Below are 21,221 nucleotides of genomic sequence, written 5' to 3' on the forward strand. Positions count from 1 at the left end.
GACCACACAGATCTTTAGAACCTGCTAAAGAGAAAAGAATTGGGCCTGGTTTTATCAGAGTTTAGCAAGATCATCTAATCTAATCACAGTTTGTACCATTGCTTCAAATCATTGAAAGTGACCTATCTTAAAATAATATTAAGTCTTAGAACAAGATTTGATTTTGCACTTTTCCAGTATGCTTATGCAGAACTAAACTTCACCACAGAATTTAAGTTGGCACTTTCAGATGAAAAACGAAACACAAAGTAAAAATTTAATGGTTTGAAATACCAAATTATATTCTTTCAACACCAGATAAAATGCAAGAATTCCTCACTGTCTGTTTTATAAGAAATTAAAAGGAAGAATCAAAGCCAGTTTAATTAAAAAGACCTGCATCCAAATCTCAGAAGAAATGTATGACAAAGACTGGAAAATTAATAAGCATATGAAAAAATGCAGTAATTGAAACAGTTGTCTTCAAGTATTACCCACTTCCCTGCAGCCTGGGAAATACTAGGGCTAACAAAGCCCAACATTTTCAGCTTTCACTGCTTTGGAGTGTAAAAGAGGGCTCCGTGTTGATTTTACATTCTACAGCATTTTGCCTGTAATCAGACATAATAAAAGGATATGTCAAACATAAGGACACATGTTCTGAGCCATGCAACCTGATTGCCTATTTGTTAGCACAAAAACAGGTCTCAAGAACACAGAGGAAGCAATCGTGGCATGCAATTTAAAAGCTTCTTCTTTAAAAAAGTTAATACTTTGGAAAATGCAGCCCAGTTCTACTAACTTTCAGACTGGGATGAATGCAGAAAACATATCCCACATAAACCATTTCACTGATTACAGAAGAGTTCAAAATTTTCTAATTTCAATTCCTCAGATACTATCATTGTCCTCCCCAAGGAACAGTGGTGTGAAATATCCTGCCATTAGAACAGTAAGACAATTGCTACTAGCAGCAGAATGAAATAGGTTTAAGAATTATTTCAAGATATAACAATGAGTTACCATGCTTTAATTTCTTCTGTATTAGATATAACTCTATTAACCCCTAAATCAAAAACTACTTACCGTACTAAGCTAATAAAACTAACTGTATAGCTACAGCCTGGAACCCTTTATTCATCTGTGTATGAACCATGCCCTCAGCACATCCCTGCAAAGGGGAGAATGATCAGATATCTGTCTTCATCTTGTCTGAAAATGATGACATTTTTCAGTAAGAAAAGGGTCCAAATGGCAGGTGTCAAAGAGCTTTAGCTTCACACGTGGTGCTAGGAGGCACAAAAAACAACAGTAGCGTGTGGCCATGTCAGAGCTGCACAGAAGCTGCCGTACAAGTGCATATCTGAAAAGAGCAAACCTCATAGCCTGTTAAATCAATCTAGTGCCAGATGCTGTTATCAGAACAAAACTGGTGCTGCGGTTTCATCCCCAGAAGAAATACATGTCCCCATGTCTGCAGTGAAAAGTGAAAGACCTAGGGTGGCATGTCTCAAGACTGAAGGTGACAGTCACCTGTGACTGCCCCCACCGCTTTCACTGACAGTTTCAGAAAACAGGTCCTGTCATTGCTCATAAAGCAGATGGAGTTGAAGCTCCTTTCTCCTCTTGCAGAGAGCTTCAAAATCTGAACTCCAGGTCCCAAATCTACTTCCAGGTTAACTGCTTTTTAGTTGGATGGTTAAGTCACTTACTTTTACTTCAATCACTGTAGTACAGTAGGAACTTAAGAGAGGGAATTTAGCTGCTGTTCTTCACCCTGTTACAGCAATGCTATGAAGAGAAATTGTGGCGATACGGATAATGCTACAGAATATGATATTACCTTATGTAAGAGGACAAGTTTAGAAAGAAAAAAAAAGCACATTTTATGTGATTAGAAATATGAATTAATAATTAAATATATTCAAATTTGTTAAAAAGTTATCTATAGACAATTAATATTAATATCAGAACAAAGGAAAGACAGTAAAAAAGGCTTCAGGACTAACATAGGAAATGAAAATCCTAGAGTCCATGTTTAAAAATAAAATAGGCATGAAAAACTGTCTGGTCAAGACCACTCCTGCCAACACTCATGCAGTTTTACAAAACTAAATTATCCCAATGACCTCAGAAGAACAAACCATATATGCAATAGACAAAAACATAGCCAAACACTGACAAGATTTCACCTAACCTCTTTTTACCCCGTGGGAGGGGGGCACAAGGAGACAAAGAAACACAACCAGCTTTGGCAGTCATGCTTCAAAAAGAAGAGAAACACAAGGTCATGTTTCACATATTTATAGAGACTCTTGAAATTAATTTGCCTATATGCATACATTAAAAACATGGCACGGTCCAAAAAGAAGATGCTGCTGCTCCCTCGAAAGCCTGGCAAAATCATTCCACACTGAGGAGGGTCAATGAGCAGCCTTACTTAGCCCCTGTCCCTCCCAGTCCTCAGGAGCCTGGTGAAGTCAACAAGCCCAAGACACCACCACAAAACACAGAAGAGCAAAGGAAGCTGCAAGTCCCAGAGCAGAACACCATCACCAACGCTGTCCTGCCAGCAGCTCCTTCTCAGCTCAGTCAAGCAGAAACTCCTGCCATGATAGCACATGGGGAAAGCTGGCGTTACATACAGCCCATCTCCAGCCATGCAGAATCTTGCGAGAGGTAAGATCCATCACGGCTGCTTCCAGAAACAGCAAAGGGTAAAACCCTGGAACTCAGCAGTTCATGTTCATACATAGTTATTCAAGTTGGAGCATTATAAAGTACCAAGAACAGAGGCTTTGGGAACAAATAAGACTTTTAAAAAAAAAAGATTCCTGCCTATAAAGAAATACCTAGACTTTGCTAGCACAATCTGTATTTGGTGTTGTCACCAACAGTTTATATTTGGGGAAACTGATGTCTGCCTAAAGTCTGTCTAACTTTCAAACCAAAACATTTTCCTATTGCACACACTGTCCTACCCACCCCACCCTTCTGTGAGATGCAGGACATCTGAGACACAGATGATCCAGTAAGAAGATGATCCATCAGGTTCCCCAGTGAATATAGACCTCTCAACCAGTTTATCTGTCAGTGAGCTTCACAGAGCATCCAGATTTAGTCAAATAAAAATTAAATCAAGAAGCATCACATGCAGTCAGTCAGTTTGAAATTATCTAGAAAGGCTACAAGAACATGCTACTGATTTGCTATTATTGCTCTCAGGAATCATTTTTATCTGGTAGAATGGGCAACACAGATGCAACAACTGTTGTGGCTAAAATGCAGTTAGTTAAGCCAGACCAAAGGCTGGAGCTTAGAGTCATGTTAACTCTCATGGAGACTTTGTCCCCAGAGTGGAGCATAACTGGACAAGACCACAACATATGGAGCAAAACGCCTCTTGGAGAACAGCACCTCCAGCAACTGTCATTTTCTTTAATGCTCACTCTGGGCAGTTGGGAGGCAGCCCGGCCAGTGCTACCGCACAGCCTCCACAGCCTTGATTCATGCAAAATTCTGACCTGTAGCTTTGGCTCAACTCAGGTTTTACTGTTTTTACCCGCCTTCCTACAATATCACTGATTTTAGTACTCCATCTCTCCTTAGCAAGCTACGCTCTCCCCAGCACTGACCCACAAGAGAAGGCTGGAGTCAACTATATCCCTCCCATTAGGGTTGAGCAATGCAACACAGACAGACCCTCTGCATGCTGTGAGGGAATCACACATCCTCTGCTGCTGCTCCTCACTGTTCCCTCTCCATCCATCTTAACATCCAGGCTGTATATCATATTAAATATTTTTAACCTACAGACACTTCTTGGCACAGTTTACTGAACTCTGTAGTACCTAGATTTTCCACATAAACAAACTCAAAATAAATTAAGAATTCTAGAATCAGAATGAATGCTGGCAGGAAAACTTGAGGTATTAAATACTAAGGAAAAGTGTGACCACATCTTTCTAGCCATGTCGTTTCTTCTTACTTTACTTTGATTTGGAACTCATCTGAAAAAAAAAACAAACACCTTAATCATGACACTACTCTTAAAATTTTTAAAGTCCTAATTTGTTTTTCTTTTGTTTTGTTTCATTTTTTTAATACAGGAAAAACATTTCCTTTGATGTTTTCCTATACTCTACTTTATGACTACTCAAATCTGATGCCGATCAAGAAGCAAACTATTTCCATCAAGGAAATAGTTTTTCTTCATTGGAAAAAAGGCTGCAAAATTGATGTACGAGTTTAGTGCTTCCAGCAAAATCTATTAATCCCCTAGGAAGGAACTGCAGCATTACAGTATAAGAAGGGATTATAGAAGACGGGGAAAAAAAAAACAACCAAGAAAGTTAAGGAGCAGGTTACTCATTCTTCAGAAAAAGCTAACATTTTTCATGCAAAACTAAAAAAAAACCTCTTCTCTTTTTAGGCACCTAGGGTCCTTCGATGTCTTCTCTGGTGCTCCTCATTGTCATAGTTTTAAATATTATTTTACTGATATCATATGCAACTGCTGGACATCTATAAGAAGAGATGCTAATCTGAATCAAATATTTCTCCAAATGAAAGTGGGCTAAATATTGGGTGTATTTTTTTTTTCCTTTAGTCATTTAAAACACCTGATGCTGTATTACAAACAGAGGTATATATCAACCTTAGTGGTAAAAAAAACACCACCAAATCCCCATAAAATTGAAATGGATTCATGAATTGTATGCTGTTACAGAAGAAAACTCCTTCAGTAAGACTCCAACCAAAAGGGGAAAAAACCTGACAAAAATAAGTATCTGGAATTAGTGAAATAGAAATTGTGTTAGGTAATGCTATATTGGTTTTCTCCCTTCTCTAAAAGGGAATAATTTGTTCCCTCAGGTTGTGACAGATCCACACTGGAGACTTTCCATGAGTAATATCACTAGAACTGGCATAAACATATGCTGAAAGACCACTTCATTTAAAACACATTTTTTTAAAGTGTTTGCAACTGGATGAAATATTATTCTGCTGGACTGAAATTTCTTCTGCTTCATTTGTAGCCAACTGCTTTTAGACTTGAACGCCCCGAACTATAATCTTTTTTTAAATTATCCAAATATGAAAGTGTAGGATAAGAAGGCTTTCTAATTTTTGAAGAGATAACCTTACATCCCATCATGAATACACAGCTAAATTATTTTATGTCCCAGTTTTTACACCACAATTTTCAAAGTGATTCTCCAGTCACTGGTATGTTACACAGTACTTAGATAGCCACCTGCAGTTCTAGCAATAAAATAACTTGCAATAGAGTAAGGTGTCATTAACACACCTATACATCTAATTACTCATGAGTCCAACAACAAATATTTTGCATTAAAAAATTATAACGGGAAAGTTTCTTAGAAACATTTGACAAGTTGTGGGTCACAGATAACACAACTGTAAGCAAACAAAAAGTACGAAAGTAAAACAGTTTGGTTCATCCTTATCCAATACAACTATCTTGTTTTCTCTAACAGATGACAAAGTTTGCACCAGTTTTTTCTTGGAAGGAAAAAAAAAAATAATCTATCAGCAGCCCAACTTCCACCCAAAACCAAAGCCTTAGAATGAACTACTGATTTCCTCCTTCTCTCATTTAAAGCTCTATTTTCTCTCCTCATCATATACGTTACCACAAAATGAGAGCAAGGTATTTCACGGCTTTCCTGACAATTCATATGTGGGCAGCAAAAAAGAAAGGTACTCAAACTGGAGTCTGGAACTCGAAGAGTATTCTGGAGAGGATTACACAGAAAGTGCAGACAATCAGAATCTACACCTGAGAACACTGGCAGAGTCTATAGTTACCCGATCATGTGAGCAATGGGCATCTACTCCACACCTACTTCTCTGGATCAGTCACTAGATTCTTATGTCTGGATCCTGCAAGACAAGCCAGCAATGAAGAGTGAGGGTCTTGGAATGATTCTTTTACCTTCTGGGAACTGCTGAACGACAGAGAATCACAGCAGCTGAAAGGCACCTGTGGAGATCGGCTGGTCTAACACCCTTGCTCAAAGCAGGGTCAACCAAAGCAAGTTGCTCAGGGTTGTATCCAGCCAGGGTTCAAATATTTCCATGAACGGAGACTCCAAAACCTGCTACATACTAACAGGAATACTTGGATCCTCTTAGCTGAGAACTAAGGTTTTAATAATATTAAACTGAGGTTCAGAGGTTCTTTTCAATACCAGTTTAAAAACTCAGCACCACATACACATTTTGGAAAAGTATATATCTGCCCCAGAATAGTGTATGAGAAACAAATGGAGATTTAAAAAGTCAACACTGTTTTCAAACAGTGCTCAACAACACTCACTAAGCAATACTACCTTCCTCAAATGCTATAAGCAAAAGGAAAGCCTGAAATTGTTTGGAAATTAAATGAATAGCAATGTGTGTCCTGCTGATTCCGGCAGTAACAGAGTAGGGTCACTTCATTTCAAGTGTCCAACGTTAAACTGCTAGGACAATTCTCGCAGCTGATAACTAGCAGCTGTTACTTAGAAAAACCCCAAAACCCAACATTTTGGAGATCAGGGCTACAGAAGAAGAGACAACACGATATTAAAATTGTCTATCTGAGAATGAGAGTTTGTCTGATAGAGGCTCCATGGCAGCGCAGAGCCCAGAGGCACGCTGGCTGCTGCAGACGGCTCCTACAGGGGCTTATGGAAAACATATGCCAGGGTGGGATACGCAGCACCCTTTAATAGGGCAGAGCATCTTCTGCCCTCAGGCACACACTCCGCTCTGCTGGCTAGCGCGGAAGGTGGCAGAGCCAAGCCTCGTCCTCAGCCTGCCCCAGGTAGACAGGCCAGTACTATCGCTGCCGTCGGCAGCTCTGTGGCCCTGAGCCAGAGCAGCACGAAGCTCACACACGCCAACATCATCATGTGCAGCAACATGACGGAGATCAGCATGGGACCGTTCCGGGGCTTTTACTGGGCAGGTTGTTAGGAGGCTGAGAGCATTTCTTACATCCACTGCAGAGAAGGGGTAAGAAGCTGCTCCTCCACCACTAGTGCCAGATGGAAAAGAACAAGGCACAAACACTACACATCTCCCCACCCAGAGAAAAGACAGGCTTCCAAATCTAAGCATACATAAAAGTTTAACTAATTCAGATCCCAATTCTATTAAGGAAATATAGATGTAGATTTCAATATTAAGTGTCTAATTGCCACTTTCTTGCATTTTTTTGCTACTAATTTATGCACCGTAGAAAGGAGAATCTAATCCTAAAAAAGCCTTGTAAATGCTTTAATTACTTCTAAAATACTAATTTGAAAACTAGCCAAAGACACGTATGTACAGAATTCAGTTAGAGAAGTGGAAACATTTTCTTAGAAAATAGAAATAAAACCTTAAAATTACTAATACCACAAACTAGCATGTCCTGGATTTGGATTTAATCAAACTCCGAGAACCAGAACAAACACATTTCATAAGCTCCAAATCTTAACTTCCTCTGAAGTTCATAAAGGCTCACAACATCACTACGATCACAAGCACCATGTGATTTATGCAATTTAATTATATCAGCTTTGGCACAATAGAGAAGAAATACCAAACGTTTATTTTGTCATTAAATCCAATGGAAACTAACTGACAAATGTTTTATAAATAAGGAGTAGACATGAACTTAAACCATACCCACTTATTCCATTAAAAGTTCAAAATTAGACCTGTTTTAATCATTAAAAGCTTCAACTTGCACTGAGTGCAAAAACTGGTATTTCAGATGACCCAAAGACAATCTGCATACAGCATCTCCCCCAAAGTTCACTGTACTAATTATAAATTTTAGTTTATCACAACCTACCATTAAACACAGATTAGCCTGGCTTCATAATGCTGGTATTTAAGGTTGACCAAAGAGTAACCACCTTTGCACTTTCTGCATTGCATATCAGGTACAATATATTTACACAAACCATTACAATCAAAATTTAATCTGTCTCTTTACTTTATAAAAAGCTGGAAGAAATTTCCACAGACCATAAAACTGGAAAGAATCTGCTCCGAATTAGATGGAAAGGAACAGGAATTAGAAGGAAACCAGTTTTTCCTTCTCACTTAGCACCAGAACAACCCCTTTATTCAAAATCCTGTCTCAATCAGAAAACATAACACCTGCTAATGTCAGAAGTCCAGTAACCTACAACCTACTGTAACCGCTTTATTAAAAAGAAGCCAGCAAAAGGAAAAAAATCCCCTAATTTGCTCAGCTAACAATGATCAGCAACATGGCCTTTCCAGTGAGTGATCTTCTCTGGAAACACCAAGAGGTCATTAGGCAGTTTCCCTAAGGAGAAAGCTACAATTGAGGAGGCACCAAGAGGCTTTGGACAAGCAGGTAAAAGAGACAGCAGGATGCTGGCAGAGCCAGCCAGGGCCCAGAGGAGCAGGGGAAAACATGAGGAATAAAGAAGAGGACAGCCTTAAGCACTCCTTTAAAAGGAATTAAGCATTCCTTTAAAAATCTTTTTGTTGTTGTTAGCTAAAGAAATGAGATATATTAAAAGGATAGTATCTCATTATTTCAAAATGATTTCATTTTAAAACATTCAAATTGACAATGTCTCTTTCTATTTAGTCTTATAGCAGAAGATTAAAGTTAATGTTTCCTTCACCAAAGAGATAATCACTGAGAAGTAACAGGAATATCCAGTTTGATTTACTTAAAAATGACAAACTAACTACTAGAAAATAACTTTAATAAAAAAATTACAAAGTAACTTTGAGCTGTGATTTTACACTACAAGGAAAACTAGACCAGGAACAAGTAATAAATGCATCACTGACTTTACTGAAAGCCCACTTCCAAAGTATATTTACAGTACAACATTATAACGCTGACAAGAGAATCACCCATGGAAGAAGCATGTCTAAACTGTTTCCCCGAAACATTTATGTCAAATTCAAATGTCAAAATGTATTTTATCCAAATGTTAGTTCTAGTTCAACCCAATAAAAGAACTGAACAGGCAGTAGGCATGTTGCCTTAGCTGCCAAAGATATTTAACAAAATATAAAAAATAATTAGGTTTGAGAGAGAAGTTTTATGTGAAAAACCAACTTCATATTAGCAATAACTACAACTGCATACATATAGACATCTTCCCCCCACCTCCAGGTTTTTTATTTAGAAAGCTCCACAAACAACTGAACTGTTTGGAGAATATTTACTATTATATAAAATAATCTGATACAATTAGAAACTGTGATATTACTTGCAGTTGCAAACAGGATTAAAGAGAAAATATTATTTCTATGTGAGCAACAAGTTTCCTTTCAGGAGTGTTGGGTGTTTGAAGTAAAGGAAAATCACGTACACAACTGCTGGATAGACATTATTATATTTACAACTGCACATGAAGCCACCAAAGCAACACAAATCTCTCCAAATTGAAAAGGAACAGGAAAATCAGCACCACTCTCCCCTCTCCGTGCTTTCGCCTCCAGTTGCCCATCATTCCCAGTCACTGCTGGGAGGGCCTGATACTGAAGAAGGTGCTTCACATAGCTTGTGCTTTTTGCTGTCTCCTTTCAGGCACTCTCTTGCATCCGTATCATCCACCACGACAAATGGATAATTTCTCCTTCCCTCCACTTACTCATCACTGACAAAACTGCTGGGATCCAGTTATAGAAAGGAATTATCCTCAACGGCACCTTCAGTTACAATCGCCTGACACTGCAGTCATCTAAATCTAATCCCTTTTCAAGCTGAAATAACCTACTCAAAGGCCCCTTGAGACACACAGCACGTGTACATTCTCTGCCTCTCATGCCCTGAAAACATCAGAAGTATGCTGAAGTATCTTCTGTTGCTGTGGCTTCTTTCAATGCCATTCAGGAAGCTTTTAAGACCGCCATACACTTTCTTGATAAGTTAAATGAGTCCAGGCCAAGCATAGCCCTCAGTTTCAGTATCACACAAAATTACTCCAAGTAAAGGGGCAACATGGGCAGTGCTCCCTCCTGCACTGCCAACAGCCTCTAAAAGCCGATAGCCTGAAATCAGCAATAAAAATGACAATTTTATGTACTGCAGTGGAAAAGAGCCCTTGCTTCACTGACAAACACGTTGTATTTGCTTTTCAGTCCTGTAAGATTCTCAGGCATAAGATACCTAGTAGTCATCAACATTTAATTTTCAAATCTCCCTAAAATCCAAGCCATTTTGTTTTTTTTGTTTGTTTGTTTGTTTTGTTTTTTTTAAAAAAACAGGTTTGTAATAGTCACTCTCCTGGTACCAGGGGAATTTGTGAGCAGCTGTACAAGTGGCAATTTCCTGAGGTTTAATATTCAAAACAAACCTGAGTAAATTTTCAGGGGGAGACTTATACCCAAACTTTGGATCTGCCCACAAACTTTAATTTTTACCAGATTTTAACAAAATAAACTTCTTCCCACTAATGGACAGCATTTGTCCATATGCTCAGTCCTTCATTTTCTTAAACATTTCTAATTATTATTTAGAAATACATGCAATCCACACATATACACTCTGTAACAGAGAACTAGGATGAAGAATGTCATCCCAAAGGAAACTCTCTGACAATTAAAAGCCACTAAAATTAAGTTATCTAGTATAGAGTGTTAGACAGCCTAATTTAATCTAACCACCTCAACTAAGCTTGTTATCAGCATCAATGACAATAGCACAATTTAAGTTCAAATAAAAAAAAAATAAATCTCTAGATCACATCTCACAACAATAAAGGAAGCCCAGTAAGAGCTGAAATGCAGAACACCAAATGTGGTTTCACAAATGAATAGGTACGAAGTTTGGCAGAATCTCAACTTAAGTAAAAACATATTACTGGCAACCTCACACAAATGGAAAAACACTTATTTCTCCATTAGGTTCCTACAAAATGTCTACTTGAAGACAAAACACTATCCAAATATACAATCAGGTCCGACTGTGCAATAACACTCAGTCTTATTACCTCACAAATCAGAAAATGCATCTTGTATTTATACAATTTTAATCTGGATGCTCTCAGTGTTAATCACACTTTATATTTGGATGCTTCCACTTAAAATAACTCCTGAAAGGATTCCACAATTGCTACTGTAGCTTTTTTACATAGTGAAGAGCCTAAATAAATTTTCCCAATTTTTACTAGTAAGAATTTACCAATTGTCACAGCTATTTCATGACAAAAAAATTTAAAACACACAAGCATGTTTCAGATGTCACTTAAGTATGAATAGAATAATAGATCCAAATACCACAAGCATAACCTATTTTAGAAAGGCAATATTAACACAAATCATAAATTAATATTTTAACGGTTTAAATTTACACTCACCTCTCATTATCAAAAATTTTGTTAGCATGGTGACACCACACTAGTGTGGAGTCATGCCATTTAATCTCATGTAATAGGTAAAAGCTATCAGAGTAAAATGCAGGCACATGGGTAACAGGAAGCACACTGCAAGTTTCTGTAATCAAAGTTCTGCAAATACAAATGAGAGGGAAGATTTCCTAAGTGCAGTTTCACCTGTTCTAAAGATTAAGTTTCTGGGTCTTCTACTTTTTGTTATTTTGAGGTCCAAACCCAGAGGTTTTCAACCTGTGGTTCATAGGCTTCTTCCAAGCTGTTCCCAAAGGACACAGAAGAAACCAGCTCAGTGCCAGTAGGCTTACAGTCTCTGGAGTGGATTCTACACTGCCACCAGTAAATTTTCAACAGTCTGCAAATCAAAAATAAGTTCTATCATCATTCAGCTTAGTCACTATCTAACCTCTCTCAGCTTCTGTTTGAGCAGGTAACATCTAAATCTGACTACATTTCATTTCCACTATGAGAAAAATGGAGCTAACCACATGTGACATTCAAGAAAAACAGGCCACCTAAAACTACAGAGACACTGAACCATACATGCTAATTCTGGAAGCTCTTAAAACAGTGCTGCTGCAGCAGCTTGCCTGAAAGCCTAAGCTCTTCTGGTTTGAGATCAGTATCAATCCCAAATTCGGAACATTTAATGCTCACATCATTAAGCCTTCACAATTCTAGTTGCATGGGGAGCATGACTCCTTTTCTTCATGTGGTGTCTCACAGTAACTGACCAAAACCTAGCCTTCTAAGCCTTATAATGAGTAGACAGCACTTTAAAACACACTGTGGAATTACATGAAACAAACATACTTCAGCTCACTCCAGCTAAAAAAAGATAAAAAAGGTCATATTAGGAAAAGACTCATAGTTGCAGCTGTTGAGAGTGTGTCTCCAATGCTCACTGTGAGAAGCAGTAATACATCATTACGTTACTGAAGTCCAAACTTCAGTTTTAAGCTCAGGCTGTACACCATTCATTCAGGCTCACAATTAATGGAGGAAACAGAAGAGGAAAGGGAACTCTTCTCTTAACACATTCTGCTGCATTGAAAAGACAAGGAAGGCACAGCTCAAATGAGCTCAAAGCTGTACAAAGTTCCCATAGACAGTACTTCGGCACCTATCTAGAGGGAGTACCTTCAAAGTGCCCTGCCTCCTTCTTATTCCCCAAGCCTACCCTTGTTTTTTCTGCACCGCTTCCTCCACCAGCTACCTAGTTCTTCAGGCTTCTTGCATTCCCTCAAGCCATCTCTAGACCTTGGCTGACACTCAGACACCTCTTAGCAAAAGGCTCCTCGCCTTCTCCTGCCAAGAAGTACAAGATGGCACGCACAGTGCAGAGACCTGCACTCAATCTTTCAGATGTAGACAAGGACTTCAAAATTACATCCATTGATATCTCTACAGATATAAACATCATGCATGTGAGCCAACAACCATTGCAAGGAAGAATGGTTTAGTGACCCTTCAGAGGAAGAAGGATGTCAGACCGAATAAGAACACCGATTCTGAGACTAGAGGGTATGCTATAATATTGCCTTATGTTATGTTTGTTCTGCTAAATAAGATCTTCCTGGAAATCTTTCTTTGAAATTAAACCGATAAGAACCTTGTGGTGTTGACCAAATGGCACAGAAAAGTTTTAAATGCTCTAAACACATTAGACAATAATATAAATAATTTAAGTCTGAACTAAAAAAAAAGCTTATTTTCAGTCTGTTAGGTACCCACCTCCTAAGAATTACCAGACACTCAAAAGAACTAGTGTTGTTGCACTGTAGCAATCTAGCACATTTAAGATCTGGTCATTCATTTTTTCTTTAAATCTATTCTATCCGTCTTAATTTCTGAGCTTTGGGATTGGCCTTGAAAATGAGACTTCAGGCCACAGTAATTTTCATCACCATCATGCTCTTAAAGAAGACTGCACTGGAAATGCTGACCAGCACACAATATTAAGTGACAAAAATAGTATTTTAAAGCCTTCTACTACTGATTCAAACACCTCCAAAATAAAAACCCCTTCTCACAGTATAGCTCTAGCAGTTCTATGCTGAACATAAAAATCACTTCTACACATTTCATAAAAATAAGATTGTGTTTTAAGTGAGCTTTAGAACTGAAACACCCAGGTCTTGCTCTATGAATATACCCCATGCAACACACACAATTCCAAAGCTGCTTCCACAGGACCTGATGGGCACACTGTGCAGAAACAGCAGTGCTTCCTCATTGCATATCCTTCGACTTCTCAATAACCTTTTACCTTTCCAAAGTGTTCTTGTATTGTATTTGTAAATATTTTTTATGGTTCTCCCTCTTCACCTGACTTGTGTTGTACTGCAATACCAGATGTCTTCTAGCTGATTATGTTAAAAAAACGATGTTTTATTTATTTGAAAGAAACAAAGATCTACAAGGAAACAGCCTATGTACAAATTACTGCTCAGTGGCAAACACAAAGTATAATTGAAAATAGAGAAATCATTTCACAATCCTAAATGTAAGAAATTACTTCTCTGTTAAAAAACAAAGGGGGAGGAGAGAAATTCTCTGTTAAAAACACATTTATTATCTGGTTTGCAAGAGTATGAGATCATTACACTTCTAATTGCAGAGTGTGCAAAGTTGCCCTCAAACAAATTGTCACATGCTTAACAGCTTTTCATCCTAAAATGTTCCCTAATCTTAGAGAAATGGTTTTTTTATATCGTTTGTTTAGTATCCTTTAAATATCTGAAGAGATCTACACATTGAGAAAACATAACTTGTAATATCACTGCTTGATATTACTGTTACTATGATTTTTCTCTTGGAAAGAGAAAACATAGCAGGGAAGTCGCATGAATAACTTTCCTCTCTCTCCCCCAAGACTGTTTTCCCATAGATTGCCCTGGACTCAAGTCAAACAACATGTCTTAGTGTTCTGGAAAAATGGACTTTCTCAAGATTTAGATTTCTTCCACTAGTTATATTTACTTCCTGACCCCCTGCCTTTACATTGCTAAAGTCTAGACTCCACATGTATCCTACTCTTTTTCTGAACTTAAAGGAATTCATAGCCTCTTGAACCACACTGACACACTCCCAATTAGTTCTTGCTCTCATCTTAAAGAACTGTTAAGTTACTTCTCTGAAACAGAATTTAGAGATGATATTCCATAATTATGTCAGGTGTATTGCTTCTAAAGTTTGTTTTAAAAAGTTTCAAATTTATGCTAGAATTATCATCTCCTATTTTACCTGTCCCACTGTATCTTCACTGCTTACCCACTTATTTTCATCCCCTCAGAAAAATACAGCTAGAGATGGTACTGCTGTCTACAGTAAACTTTTGAAATAAGCAACAGAGCTGGAGCAGAGGAGAATCTTTGCTTTCTTGGACTGCTTCAAAATCCAAGACAACTTCTGAATTTCCCTTTTGAATATAGTATGGATTCAGCCCAATATAGATATCAGTCTGTGAATGCACCAGGAACACACATCAGATACTATTTTGAACATTGACACTTACTAAATAAAGTTCATGTTGTGCTGAACAATAGACCAATTACTACCTAAAGTTATGAATAATCAAGAGTAGCAGGAGGAAGAAATCTCTATGCCAAGTGAGGTTCCAATTTACAGGACTGTCTCCTGTAAATATAAACATACACAAAATTATTTTTCTTTTGAAGTGTGCATGATTATGAGTTCTTACTCAGCTGTGACAAAAATTCACAACAGAAAGTAACTTTTAAGTAAGGGACAGAAGACAGTTTGGTTGGAAGTCACTACAAATTAAGATGTTTTCATTAACCACGTCTCTTCACGCAGATTTTAAACCTGTTTGTTACTCCAATTATTTCTTCATTCTTTAGGACTTCTCATGACTCCACTAAAGTTTGAAAGAGATGAAAGCAGAACAAAGGTTCTTCAGTGCACATTTCAGATGTGTGCATTGTTTCCACCAAATATGTATTCCTTCTGCCAAAACTTTCCAAACTACTTTCCACCTTCTGTATCAGACAGACATCTAATGACCTAAGGTGTGTAGGCGTGCATACATAAATGTGTCATCAATAGAATTATATAGCTTAACAGACAAAAATAACAGCTCAAGGAAACTATAATCAAAAAGAAATAAGAAGAACGTTTTCCATATCCCTACCCCCCTTTGTACTCTCAACAGACTTGAAACAACTGCATTAATGCAGCAAGCAATAGCTTGTAAAAGGATGCAAACCAGCTGAAACATTTGACAGACAGTGTTAAATACCAGAGGATTCATATCAACCACTTTATTTGAAAAGGTGCTTTGATGTTGGCTATCTTTCATGTACCTCTTTCATGGCACATTAATAAGGAAAACTGAGATGGGGTAAATTAAGTCCCAAGGTCATATCTAGAGTTACAGCACTGTGGGTACCTGATGAAATACGGATTAATGCTGCATGAGCACTGAATAAATAAAACCACTTCTGTTAACCACTCAAACAAGTTTTACAAGTAGTTCTGAACTTTATTCAGCAACTAGACTTCAGACATCTTAATCCCCCCACACTGCTTTGAAACCTAATTATCATAATGTGAACCCGAATGTTAGGTCCCTTTCAAACTGCGAGTGCTATGAAGCAGAAAGTAATGGGAATTAAGCTAATGTAACATTAGAAATGTAGAGGCATGGAACTTGAAAGTGGCATTTGTTAAAGCTGAGAGAGTATAATGTAGATATTCAACAACATAAAACACACATTTAAATTGAAAAGGATATTTAAAGCATGTGCAGACACCTATAAAATACAAGTGGACCTAAAATCCTGTAGAACAAACATTTCCTAATCAATTTCTTGCCACCAAGGTCCAACTTCAAAAGGTATTAAACAGTCCTATTCTACCTTAGCAGAACATTTCTAAGTATTCTAAAGCAGACAATTTAAACATTAAAGAAAACCCAATGAGAACTTTACAAGACATTACAGACTTTCCCCTATTTGTCACAGTATAGAAGTGTTTGAACTTAAACAGCAGTAAATTATTAATTACATTTCTTATAAAGCCTCAAGAGCAAGAAAAGATTTTGCTGAAAATAGCAGAAAAGGATTTTGTATCAAGTTTAAAACCAAGTGTAACAGAAAACAAACATCAAGCCACCTAAAAAAAAGAAAAAATACACTTGCCTGGCTGCCTTCTTTACTACTTGTTGAAAACATTTAAGAATTCATTATACCTATCAAGCTTTCCTTTAAACAGGAGCTGAAATACTTTATTTTGAGTGTGCATTAATGTAACAAGCACATAAAAAAAGTCAAACCAGTAAGAACGGTTGTACTGTGACAATAAAACTACCGAGGCTGAAAGAAAAATTGTGATTTTTATTTTTCAAAATATGATAATTTAGCTGTTCATGTTATCCTGGTCTAGCACAGTTCACCTGTCATTCAGATAGCTTTCATTTCCAAGACGCCCACAGCCAACAGCAGTCAAAGAAAAACAGTTGCAGTGACCGAAATACAGAATGCGATTCCTAAAATATTTTTTCAAGATTTTAATTTAACCTAAAAAGGCCACTGAAATCCTGAAAGTTCATCACCAGCCATGTTAATGCTGAATGCGCTGTTGTTTCATTTACATTTCTGGTCCTGCTAAAACAAATACACTTGTCTAAAACAGAACATCTGTTTTGGTTATAATACAGTGTATCTTTGGCAAGAACTCACAATAGAACTAACATAAATAATCAAGAATATTTATTGAACCTTGTAACAAAAACTGATTTGTAACAAAAAACCTGAAGACTGGATATGACTGTCTCTGGGCTCTAGTCCAGTCCTAATCTAAGTCAATAAACATAGCTCTAAAAGGGAAACTATATTAAAAAAAAAGCAAGTCTTGCAGATATTTAAGTTGGATATAGGTATCTGAAAGCATGTTGGTTACAAAAATAGTGAAAAATATTTGCTTTAAATCAAAAACTGTCAAACCGAGTCCAGACAGGTTTTAAAGCCACATGAAAAATCATGCCATATGCCTCATTTCCTACTACTGTCTTCACTGACTTGCCTTCTCTTTAGAAAACTTCAGTAAAACTATATGTAGTTTGTACTTGTCACTGCTGAGAATTTGTTATTTTAATTGCTTGCTTTTCACATATTTATTAGGACTTAAAAAGATAAAGCAGTCCTTAAATAAAATATTGTAATGTTTTCTGAGAGAAACTGAAATGAAGGAAATTATTTTGGAAGTCTCTTTTGATACTGATACAACTGAAATATTTTCAAGTGAGAATCAGTTAATTTGATTCTTGACACACAATTGAAAAAAGCTGAAACAGTGTTCTTATCTAAGTCTGTAGTTAAGAGCTCGCTAGAGTCATATACTGAAGCCAAGAAATAACATCATGCACAATTCTGAAATCATTGTGCAGTACTTTAGTAGTAGAGAGACTATTTCAGCATGTACTGTACATACACGCAATCAACTGTTCTGCTGTTATTATCATTAACCTTCATTGGAGTGCATACCTCTCCAGATTATTTGTGCATGCATCAACTGCACACACCTTCTTTCTAAAATTACTATTGTATCATTTCCCTGGAAATGCATGATCCAAGTTCCATATGATGAACTCAACAAAAGTATAACAGATTTTTTTTTTTAATAATCATTTCGGATCCTATTCTCCACTTGTAACAAATAAAATAAGTAGTATCATATTAAAAGTCTTATTTGCCAAGAAAGCTGAAGTCTGTAGTACCTATCAACCACCTTTCTGAACGACAGATTAGGAAGTTGGTTGGGATTTTGGTTTTAAAGCACTACCAAACAATCCAGCCTCATCTGCCAAGCCACTTTACATTTGGAATTCTTAAAGGAAAAAGATTGTAAATGTAAATAAAATTGGTAATTCTCTGAACACAGCAATGAACTGAGTTCTGTTTTGCTGGGCAAGGATTTCCACCTTCATGCAGCTTGAATGCTTGGGAAAAGGTATTGTGTTAGATGCAACTGATTCATTGTTACCATTTAAGTACTTGAGAGTTTGTTTTGTTCTGGGGTTTTTTTGGTTGGTTGGTTTAGGTTTGTTTTTTACAGTTCAAATGCTAAATTGATTTGTAAATCTATTTTTTTTAGTTACAACTGCAACCTGCTGAAGCAGACTTTCTTTAAAAAGGAATTTTTGGAACATTACTTAAATTGACTCTTAGAGGTTTTAATTGAAAAAAACAATTTATAAAGATCACCTGATCCAAAAGCATACTATGGGTTTCCACAGAACTGATTAAAGATCTGCATTCAGCCTATGTATATACAAAGCCCTCATATTTTCCCCTGTCATGACAGAACAACATAATTAAGGGAAGACTTTGTACATGGAAACAGAAAAGGTTTTTGTGATCTGAGAGTGCATACTCTAGTGGACTTCTTTTATTTAAAAAAAGAGGATCAGCAAAGCACATTCTTCCAAGTCATCTCTCACAGTTCCACTCAAGAAGTGTAGAGTTCTCACAATATACACCTACTATCACCTATTGCTCAAAATAATTCTGTACTAACTGCTCCTCATTTAGCAAGTATCACTTACATTTTTGAACTCAGACTGATGTAAATTCCAGGCATTTCCCTGGATTATCAGAAGTGGAGGTGCAGCATGCCTCCACTCATCGTTCCTTTCTGTTACTAAGACATACCAAGGAGATTAAGGAGAAAGATTTCTGGAGCTGGAAAGCAAATAGAGTAGCTATCTTGCAGGATTCAGTGCCATGGCTGGGAAAGCCCAGCACTGTATAATGCTATGAGCGCCACATAAACCTACTTCAACAGAAAGGGCAATGTGGGAACCCCAATCTTCCAGAAAGAAACTCAGTCAAGACTGTCAATATGTGAAGAGAGACACAAGAACTGCAAGTCCAGCTTATTTGTAAACCCACATACATATAAATGTACACACAAAAAGCAGCCTACAAAGCTCAACAGCATCAAATATGTGGCCTACAGCATGGAGTACAAAAAAATCACATTATTCTGATTATTTTAATACGCAGTACATCAGTGTTCTGCATAATATTTCTGAAGCAGGGAGTAGCTCTTCACTGTACATGAGCACAGCATGAGAAAACCATTGACAATATAAATATACACTGAAAGCAAAAATAGTTTTGATTATGCTAATTTTCACTTCCCAGAATTAATCTTGCAGGTTAAACAACTGCATTTATATATTTTTCCTAGAAATATCACAAAAAGTTGTAGAAAAAATGAAAACATTGTCTGTCACTGCTAGAAAAAGCACCACTGGATAGCCTGACTTCGGCCTTACAGAACTTATAACAATTCCTACTTCATAAGAGCTTTTATCAGTTCCAAGAACTTGGTAGCTCTACTGGCACCCCCCAAAAAAATCAATACTGATAATTATTTTGCCAATTCTGTCATCTTGAACTATAAAAAGTGAGAAAGTAAAGCAAAATATTCAAGTACAAGAGTAATTCACAGGGAGAAAACTATCTGCCACTGTATTATATAAATAACTTTATGTGTAAACTAGTTATGTATATTTTGTAGCATCTGATCAATAAATAAATAAAATCACTATTAGTCTTTCAGACAAACTGCTTATGTCAACATAATGGATTTTTAACCAATACAAAGTGAACAACAGTCAAGTTAAACATTTGCCAAAACCCAAACCCTACTATGTCTCCTGAATTAAAAAGGACATGTAAGTATCAGGTCTTGCTGCAAATTTACTTAGAAATCTTAGAAACAAAGAACAAGTGTAATTAAATGATAGCATAAATTAGTAGGAATAATACATTTGCTGAACATTTAGATTAAGTAAAATAACTTCCTAATCTATGGAGAAAAAGGCTCTATTAAAATGTATAAAGTAGTTTGAACAGAGAAAAGCCATAACTTTTTCAAAAATTCTGATAACTTTTTTCACTGTTTTAAGACAGTGAAAAGTAAATATCGCTGTTAAACTTCAGCACAAAACATAATCCAAGGTAAATAACCAGAAATGCTTTAAAAAAACAAAGATGTGAATTAAAAGAAAAGAGTGGTTCCACGTGGGAGAAGAGCAAGTGATACAGAACAGTTTCCATCCAAAGCAAGAACAGAATAGTTTAGTTTTAATTCAGTCAACTAATGGATAAAATTTGAAGTTCAATGAGGATAAATACCACCACTAAATTCTGTTAGGTATTAACATATTTATTTCCAGACCATTTAATACCCATAGGATTAGCAAGCATTCCATACCATAGTCAGGCAGGACAAGCTTTATCATCTGCATTTAAACCTCATTTATCAAGAAATAAACATGCAATGCCAAACACAGGTCACTGGCTGTTTGAGCTGCTATTCTCTCACACTTTGTTACAACTATCATAGCAACAGAGTGGAAGAAAAAATGAAATGCTTCAGTGAGTCTCCCTTACTGACTCAGGAGAAGTACTTCCATGCTCCAAAGAGCTACAGCCATTTTCCTTCGGCTAGACGGATGGGTCAAGCTTGACTCAAAGAAAGACAAGGCAACAAATAAATACTTAAAAAAATACATTTAAAGCTACCTGTTGAATTAAAAAATGCTGAACAGCTGAATATCCCGGCAAACTGATCTTACCAGTATACAACATCCAGTGGTGCAAAATATTTCTTCATAATTAAGTCAGCAAAGTAAGCTTCTGTTTCTCTGCAGGCTGTGCCATTGCCAATCACAACAGTGCTACAGCTTTGCATGGGGTAAAAAAAATGAACAATTATTCTTAATTATTCTTTTATACTTTTTCGTACGTGGCATTCAATCCACAACAATGACCAATACATCTTATTTTATATAACACAAGGCCCAGATTTAATGAGAACATATTC

At 36.9% G+C, this 21,221-nt stretch overlaps 1 protein-coding gene across 1 annotated transcript in view; it reads right to left on the minus strand.

The window, feature by feature from the left end:
* The window catches only part of SRBD1 (S1 RNA binding domain 1), a gene marked incomplete at its 5' end in the record, with an annotated part of 122,290 nt that overhangs the window by 72,693 nt on the left and 28,376 nt on the right, over positions 1-21,221 (minus strand). The window contains one exon of the mRNA XM_010087342.1: positions 20,974-21,081. Within this exon, the coding sequence (XP_010085644.1) occupies positions 20,974-21,081 (108 nt within the window). The remainder of the gene's footprint in view (positions 1-20,973; positions 21,082-21,221) is intronic.

Source organism: Pterocles gutturalis, unplaced genomic scaffold, assembly GCF_000699245.1.
Source record: "Pterocles gutturalis isolate BGI_N339 unplaced genomic scaffold, ASM69924v1 scaffold4736, whole genome shotgun sequence".
Classification (NCBI taxonomy): domain Eukaryota; kingdom Metazoa; phylum Chordata; class Aves; order Pterocliformes; family Pteroclidae; genus Pterocles; species Pterocles gutturalis.